Genomic DNA, 9209 nt, shown 5'->3' with positions numbered 1-9209 from the left:
GGTAGGCAGATTGGCAACTGCAGTCAAGCATTGGAGATGTCTTAAGAAGAACGCTGTCCATCCTTCGCTTTCCCTCGCCTCTTACGATACCCACGGAAAGGAAGGGATGGCCTATAGGCCGGAACCACACGGCCAACAGGAGTACATTGGGGGGAAAGGGATTGTTAGTAATGGAGACTGAGAATCCCATTGCTAGCAATATACCCCAGCTAGGTCGACCTCCTCGCGGTTCCCCCTGGAAACTATCATGATTAATTCCTGATGAATTCATCATGATGGGCAACTGGATTCTCATCTATCACCCTTCACTGGTGCTCCGCCAGCGTAAAGCGCAGGCGATACCTTGGGCTCAGAAAACGGTATCTACGATATATCTGCCTCCCATTGCGTTGCATGTCAGTGTACTTTGCGGCCGGCTACAGTAGTATTACTATACAAAAAATATTCACATTTTACATAGCTATTTACTGGCAACACTGTTTTACCGATGATAAAATATTACCCTAATATAGAAGAAACTTGATTGCAATCGCTTATCAAAGTTATCTATTGATATAACAATAAATATTTATTGATTGCATGTTCAGTAATGATAATATATTAAATCGATTTCATATTTTTATCAAATTATATATAGGCTATAATTGCCTAAACCTACGTTGTCCATATTAAAAATAAGGAAAAACAATATTACAAATACCTATTAGAAATATAATTAATATTAATAAAATAAGCAGGAAGATACCTATTTTTTCACAGAATGTCTCTGACTTCTCTTAGAAATAACATACTACATATGATATTATTATTAAATATTCTAATTCCATTTTAAATATATGAACAACACTTACCTTACTGTTTACTGTTTATGATATTACACATTTTATTAACAATGATTATCCTGATTAACAATAACAATCTTGTTTTTAAAATTTGATATATTTCCTGCCGGAAACTGTACGTTCAATCTTAATTTTCCACTATTCGTCCGATTTCGCGCGAATAGATAGAGAGAAACAAATTGTTGATACTTTGAGTTACTTTATTGTAATGTTCGTAAGGATCTCTATTTTTTTTTTTTATATTGTAGCCTATGTTACTCGCAATTTTTTTTTTTTCTTAAGGTAAAATTTTTTTAATTGGTCGAATAGTTTTTGGGTCGTTATAAATAACAAACGAACATACAAAGATTTAAACTTTCCTTTTTATAACATTAGTAATGAATTCATTTTAATTTACCTTTCATTTACACTAGTAAATAGTAAAAAATATGCCATCTTGCCATCTTTCTAAAGGTAGGACATACTTTCCACTGGAATCATAGTTATAAGCACAACGAGGGATACCATGAGGTTTTAATCTGTAGGAATCTAGCTGTACTCACACACTACTTACTCTAAGGACATATTATTCATAATAATAATAAAAAAATAACAACATTATTAAAGCTTATATGTCCTAAATAAAAAATCTCCTGGTTTTTTGCAATCTTTTTTATTTGATCTCTAAAGGGTTGATATTCAAAACCATAAAATACATTAATAAAAAAAAAAACAATTTAAGGTCGACTCTATGGCACCATTCTCTAAACTTATCTCTAAAAATAAATTATCAATTTGATTTTACAGTGAAATCTTTATTCTAATGAAGTAATTTTTCAAAAAGTTAAGTCATAATTATTTAAAATTTTAGAGTTAGGTTTAGGAAATGGACCCCAATGTCAGTATATTTTTATCTGTCAAACTGTCATTCCATCAGTGGTCATTCCCTTTTCCTTTCTTGTCGTTTCCTTCATGCTATTGTCAAAAAAAATACAAACTACCCTCGTGAATTTAAAAGCTAATGATTTTTTTTTTCATAAAATGTTAAAATATAAAGGTAATAAAATAGTACTACCAAAGTTAGTGTACTTATTTGTGACCTAATTTTATAATTAAGTGCTAATAACGACATTGTACACAAAAAAAAAAAGTAATAAATTTATTATTTTAATGCATTGCTAAAATGGCGGACTATCTGTGACCAAATAAACAAGCTTTATTATTCATATCATATCCTAATATTAATTCAGTCTGCAGCGCGACATCCATTGAACCCAAACACTAGTTGAAAATAATAAAATATAACTTATCATAGTGTCTGTAGTTGCTTTGTAGGTGTAGCTTGTGTGTTGTGTTGTCTCGGACGCTCGTTTTACTTGTTTATTTTGGTATCGCTCGTACGCACGCTCGCAACGCGAGTCCGGTTTTCGCGCTGTTCGCCTAAATATCTTTCTTTGTTGTATTTAGTTCGGTACTTATATTTTCGTCCTATGTATTTAAATATTGTGATAGTGCATAAAGAATCCTACTTTAATCGTTGCATAGTGAATATCCGAGTATTTGATATTATATGTACAGTTACGGACACAGACAAAAAATGCTGGAGTTATAAGATATTTCCATTCAAACTGTTCATTGGAGCCGCAAGACATTTTAAAAATATGGCAGGCTTGATTAAAGTTAAATGCGATGGTCAACCAGCAAGAAGGAACAAAGATACACGTTTATTAGTAAACGCGGGAAACAATGTGGTTTATATTGATAAGGCAACTATTGTTGACACAGTCGAGCCTAGAACAGGTTAGTATATATATTTATATTATAATATAGGTATATATATATATTATATTTCTAATATCATAAACTTTAACTTCTGTATAATACCATGCTTTTTTAATAAAAACTAACGTGTTATATTTTTCAGATAGTCCAGCCGCCGTGGATGTCGAGATTAAAACAAACTTGGCGGTTCTATTTCCAAAAAAATTGAAATTCGCGTTTGCCTTAAATGTTTTACTGGCATTGCTAAGTATTTTTATAAGTTTAACATTTGGCTACTTGTACTGGATACAAATGGAATTGATGAAAGAACAAATAAACATGATAATAGGAAAGTATAACATTAGCGAGTCCAGATCTCACCAGGAGTCGGCGCGGCACCTAATTCACGCTGAGCCTGAAGTAATTAGTGCCCACTATCCAGTGCCTAAAGTTAATAATTTTAAAACGCCTAACAAAGACATTATCCAGAATGTTGATATTGGATCACAAGATATCCCTAATATTACATCATCACTTAAAGGTAAATATATTATATTTAGAATAACACTAAAATAGTAGACAAGCAAATTTGCCAAAATAAAAAATGTCATAGTCTTTATCCAACACAGATGGAGATTCATTCATTCATTCTATTCATTTTGCAACTAAAAACAATGTAATTGCTTGTTCTTAGTTTTGTAAAGCATATCTTAATACTTTCTAATCACTATTTTAAATCTTTATAATCTATATAACTCTTGTAGGGAAGGTAAAGAGCTTCATTTATTCATTGACAATTTGGTTCGTCATAACTTTAAAATTAATATAAAAACGACACGAATTTAAGAAAATTTTCTTACTATGTATTTGTGCTATTAATATATTTCTAACCATTATTTTTTTAACGGTTACTGCCTCAACTTAACTATATTTACCTTCGTAGTATAGTCATATCATCATCATAGCAACTGCTAACTATCCGCTGCTGAACATAGACCTTCTCCTTAAGGGGTTTTACCAGTAGTTGCCATGCTTGTCAAGCAAGTTGGCAACCGCAGTTAGGCTTTGGTAATGTTTTAAGAAAGACACTGCTACCCACCCCTCGACCAATATGTTCCCTTAATCACCTCTTACGACACCCATGAAAAAGGAAGGCGTGGCCCATTCTATGCCGGGACCACACCTCTTGTAATATAGTGGTTAAGAATGATTAAAATATCATTTTCATATTTTAATAATATTCTTACATCAATTCGCAATTAACAAATTGCTAAGTATCTAATCAAAAATAAAAAAATGTTTAACTCTATTCACGGAAATATGGGCTTTACTTCAATAGCTTTTAAGTGTGCGTTCCTAACTCTAAACTCTTGGGTATACCATAACAATAACTATTATACTTACATTTCTTATCTGTGCATATTTTTTTTGCATGCAACAATGACATACCATATTACACCTGAAAATAAACCTTATGCTGGTGACATGAAGTTTAGTTTAGTTTTCATATAAATCGGACAACAGATATCATAATCTGGATATCTTAATTACTGAATACCTAACCTTGGGGAGCATATAGTTAGTTTGGTATGTTTGGAATTTACCAACTGTTACCTGGAAGTGTACCATGCTGTACACTTCCTGTTAAATAACATAAACATTAACTAGAGCTACACAATGAACTAGGTACCTGCTTTATATATATGTTGTTTGGTTCCATTTAAAACATATGTGTAGATTCTTAAAACTTGGAACGTCATGTCCCAAGTTCAGTTCTAGGTCAGATCTATTGACTTATCTATGTATTAAGATATTATTAAAGATTAGCCTTATTTGTTTGATCTAAGTATATATGCACAATCTTATGTTAAGAGATAATTACTTTACCTTAAAATTATTAAAGACCAGATAGATTATTATTGTACTCTTATATTGGTTATTGTTTTATTAGCATTAGGTATTACATACATACTACAACTAATATTCCTGTATTTTACTTACTTTTTTTTTATTTGTAGTAGTAATATATAAATATCCATAGTTCCACAAATTTATTTCTAGATTTCAGTTAGATATGTCAGTAATACCACAACATAAATAATCATATTATAATACCTTGACTTTTATTTACATATTACTATATATAACATTTTTTTTATAAATTATAAATAAATGATAATAACCACTGAACTATTATAAGGAAAACTATGAATATTAAAGTATATTAAAATATATTATATAAGATTGATTGGAAGAATCCCTTTAAGGGATAAGTTGTGTACATTTTCGTTACAACCTAATAAATATATAAAAACTTATTATTTAACGTCCTTGATGAAAAAACAAATTAATATAATATAATAATAGAAAAGTATAACATTAGTGAGTCCAGTCCTGATTTATATAATATATAAATACTTATTGTTTAACGTCCTTTATTTTTCAGACCTATTTGTTGTACAATTTAACGGCGCACAACATGAAGTCAACTTAGGATCAGATCGTAAGTACTTGCTCAATTTACTAAAAAACTAACAAGTAACTTGCCTCAAAACAATCTGTTTACTGTCATAAACAAAGGAATGCAACATCTGACAATTTACAAAGGGCATTTATGCGCTGGTTACCTGCTGCTGTTAATCGTTGATCTTTACAAAGAAACATTTAAAGAATTTTGATTTAAAAGCGTTCCAAACTTTAGTTTCACCGAAGTGAAGCAACATCGCGTTTATCTGTTAATTTTCAAAAACAATGAAGCATTTTTTAATGTTTCTGATTGACTATTTAAAAATAAATACTCTATAAAATGTTAGAATACATTGTATAAAAATTGAACACAAAAAAATTTACAACTAAATATTATTATTAAAGTTACATATAAGTGATGTATTAACTACGGGATATACATACAAACATTTGTATTCGATACTATATTGACCTGGGTATTTTTAGTATACCTATATTATTTCTATTAGTTGTGTAGTACCTACTGAAGGGGGGGGAGGGTAAGGAATTGTTAATAATGTGGACTACCGATCCCATTGCTAGCAATTTACCTTGTCAGATCGATATCCACATGGTCGCCCTGGAAACCATCATGCTGAATTCCATGTGTATTAAACACGATGGGCTAACTGACCTGCCTTTTCATTCTCACCTATCATCACTCACTGATGACTCGGCAGCGTATCCCGTTGGCGCAGGCGAATTTACCATTCCGTTATCATCCATAAAAAAAAGTATCTACTGATAGTACAAGTTTTGCTTATTTTGACGCTAGATGGCGCTGTGTAATATGACCAATGGTATTTATTGTTGTATTTGACCGCGAGAAATGTCTAAATTCTGCATATTGGTAGAATAGGACAAGTGATAAGATAACGAATTTAATCGACCAACAGTTATCTTTGACGCTCAGCACGCACCAGCAATTCTGACCAGAATATAACCTAGGGGAATTCCGCAAAATTATTTTATTCTAATCCTGTAATTTTATATTATGCAGTTATCTTAACTACCTTCGTCACCTAAATCTTTCTTATCTGGTTTTAATTGTTTTTTTTTTTTAATAATAACTTCTACCCTAGACATTGTTTGTGTGAGCTTCGATTGTGTATCTAATCAAATTTTTATTCAAATCAAACATATTCGATTGAATAATAAATATTTTTTTGTTTTTATTGTAACAAACAAGTGACGACCCATTTTATGATAAGTGATAACCGTCGCCTATAGACATGAATAGTACTACAGACAACAGTATGCATGGCAATGCCTGTGATACCACTCATGCGTTGCCATTACTGAGGACTGTAGTAAATGTAAATTGTAGCTACATATTTCTTATAAGACTGAGCTTTCTATTTATGTTATTTTAGAAAAAAATATATATTTCAAAGAATTAATGTATATAGGAATATAAAAAAATACAATTTTAATGTACAAAATTATTACCGTAATGATGATTGATCTTGTATGAAAAAAACAGCGTAAAACTATTCAATGACCCCTTCATATTTTGGTAAATTTTGTGTGCGTACTTATTTATTTTTACCTACATATTGAATTGTTGTTTATACGAATGCCTTTAACAGACATAAGTACGCCACTATTTATGTATAAATTAAATACTAATCTTCGCAATTATCGATTGTTTCAAATAATACCATCTTATCATTATATTAATCATTTCCTACAGTATCGTGTTCTAAGCCCTCGAAATTCGACCTCATTAAGACTCTTTAGGACTTACAAAGACGAAGGAGAATTCTCGGTATTTTTTTATCTCAATCAATAGGATTTGATGAAGGGGAAAAGAGATTGTTAGTAATGGGGTTACTAATTGACCCATTGCTAGCAATACACCCTATCAGGTCGACCTCCACGCGGTTCTCCCTGGAAACCGTTGTGGTTAATTCTAGTGAAATTCATCACGATGGGCTAACTGACCTGATTTTTCATCCTCACCTGTCATGCCTCACTGGTGCCCCGCCAGTGTATCCCGATAGCACAGGCGGCGCTACCATTCCATTATCACCATTTGAAATTCATTTGAAAAAAAATTGGATTTGATGTTCGAAACGGTAAAACCCCATAAGATAACCAATGATTTTGTTTACAGCAATAATTGGACCATGGGTCCGGGACTTGAAGGTGTCGTCACCCGAAAGCCACACCAAGATTGAGCTCAACGAGAAGTATGTCATCATCAAAGAGGGTGGACTGTACTTGATTTACGCACAAGTGAGTTCTAATCAATTCTACCAATAAAAATTAAGTTAAAAAATATATTGAACACTAAAAGTCAAAGATAATATAATAAAATAAAAAAAAAGATAAGAATGCGTTACTAACGCATCAAAAATTAAACCTGGAGATAATGCTAAATTATCGCCTTTTTTACATTTATATACACTTCCGTTGCTAATACGTAGATGAACACGTGAATCTGTTAATGAAACTAATGTCAAGATACGCTCCACAATTTACTGGATACATTATATCTGACATTTTATCCGAACTAAATTTCAACAGGTCGTATACCTGACTAACGAACCAAGCTGCTTCTTAATATGGACGCGGCACAGCGCCCAGAACCCTAAGATGCTGGCGACGTGCGCGACCAGTGGCTCCAACGACCGCCCACTTGCGCAATCGCAGATATCCTGCTCTGTACAAATCATGGCAAGACTGTACGAAGATGACGTGGTGAACATCGCACAGAGGGAGAGAAATAAAACGGTCTGGCTACGACCCGGGTACTCTTATTTCGGATTTATAAAACTGGGATCGTAGACTGTATACCATACAGGTGAGGATTAAAAACTTTTCATTAAGTTACAAGTGTGGGATTCCATTAGACCAATTACGGAATCGATGCTCTACCTATGTAATCTAAGCAATAAACCTATTATATAATACACTTGTAAATTTATAAATTTGTGAGATCGCAATGTTGCCAATAATTAGCAACTGGGGTTCCTTAACAAAATAAACATTAATACAATGTGTTAAAGACTTAAGTTTTTAGGACATTTCGATTAGTTATCAATAGTTAATGACGATAGTTATCAAGTATCGTCTATGAGTTTAGTATAGTAATGATTATGATTGTAAGTTATCATTCTTAATAGACTTTTAAGCTACAATTAAGAAAAAAAATTGTGCTGCCGTTTGAAAGACTGCATTTAAATATTTTTTATTAATATTAAGGTTTATATTATAAAGGTTACAATCATCAGCCATTGACTGTCTGCTGGTGAACATGTCCTCCCGCTAGGGGGTTTTGCCAGTAGTTGCCTCGCTTAGCAGATGGGTTGTTAATCGCTGTTAGGCTTTGGTAATGTTTTAAGAGGACGTTGCTGCCCATTTCTTAACAATTAAATTCCCTTAATCGCCTCTTATGGCACCCACGGAAAAGAAAGGGGTGGCCTATTCTATGCCAGGACCGAGAGATTACAATAACTGCGGTGATATCCCTAAGAGACACACCAAACGAAATCATTTAAAATTTTGCTCAAAACAACGATCACAGTGGGTGACAGTTGAGATGTTTGCAGTTTTTAATGTAAAAGCCTGCTATGAGTGAGATTTTTGGGTCGAATTTAATAATCAATGATTGATTCTCGCGATCAAATGTTCTATTGAACACGTAAGTTACGTTTTAGTAATTTTCTCTGGTTCAATGACCTGTCTCACCATATTAGACAGTATTATACAACGCGCAGAGTTTATAATAGTTATTTACTACAAGCAAATGTTTTGATAATACAAAGTTAGTCATACCAAGCCACAGATAATAAAATTAGGGATCTTATCAACGTAACTGACCAACTGGCCACGAAAATAGTAATGTTAAACTTTCTGCAGGAACAGAAACACGGGTTTAATATAAGCTACAACGACCGTTTAACATAAGAGAAGCTTTGTACTTATTTGTCACCCTTGCGATATATAAAAAGAAAAAGATTAATCGAATTCTCTAAATAATTTTAGAATCTTTCATACTACGTAAATCGACCACGTAATCGTGTGGTTCATATTAATAATTCTAAAAATGTTTTTGGCGACCAAAGGAGCATAGTTGAACAACACTCCTGGGACAAGTTTTTGTTATTCAGTTCTACG

General features: G+C 32.4%; 1 protein-coding gene across 1 annotated transcript; it reads left to right on the top strand.

Moving 5' to 3' along the window:
* Nucleotides 1–2079: 2079 nt before the first annotated feature.
* LOC113510228 (uncharacterized) lies at nt 2080–8969 on the top strand. The gene is made up of 6 exons (XM_052901818.1): nt 2080–2621; nt 2746–3123; nt 5029–5085; nt 7204–7325; nt 7617–7893; nt 8952–8969. Exons 1-5 carry the CDS (start codon nt 2312–2314, stop codon nt 7875–7877), a joined length of 1128 nt encoding a protein of 375 aa, XP_052757778.1. The 5' UTR covers nt 2080–2311; the 3' UTR covers nt 7878–7893; nt 8952–8969.
* Nucleotides 8970–9209: the final 240 nt, after the last annotated feature.

The sequence above is a fragment of the Galleria mellonella genome, unplaced genomic scaffold (assembly GCF_026898425.1).
Source record: "Galleria mellonella isolate WM207_F2 unplaced genomic scaffold, CSIRO_AGI_GalMel_v1 utg800, whole genome shotgun sequence".
NCBI lineage: Eukaryota > Metazoa > Arthropoda > Insecta > Lepidoptera > Pyralidae > Galleria > Galleria mellonella.
The sequence above is the reverse complement of the archived record's forward strand: the minus strand, read 5'-3'. Positions and strand labels throughout refer to the sequence as shown.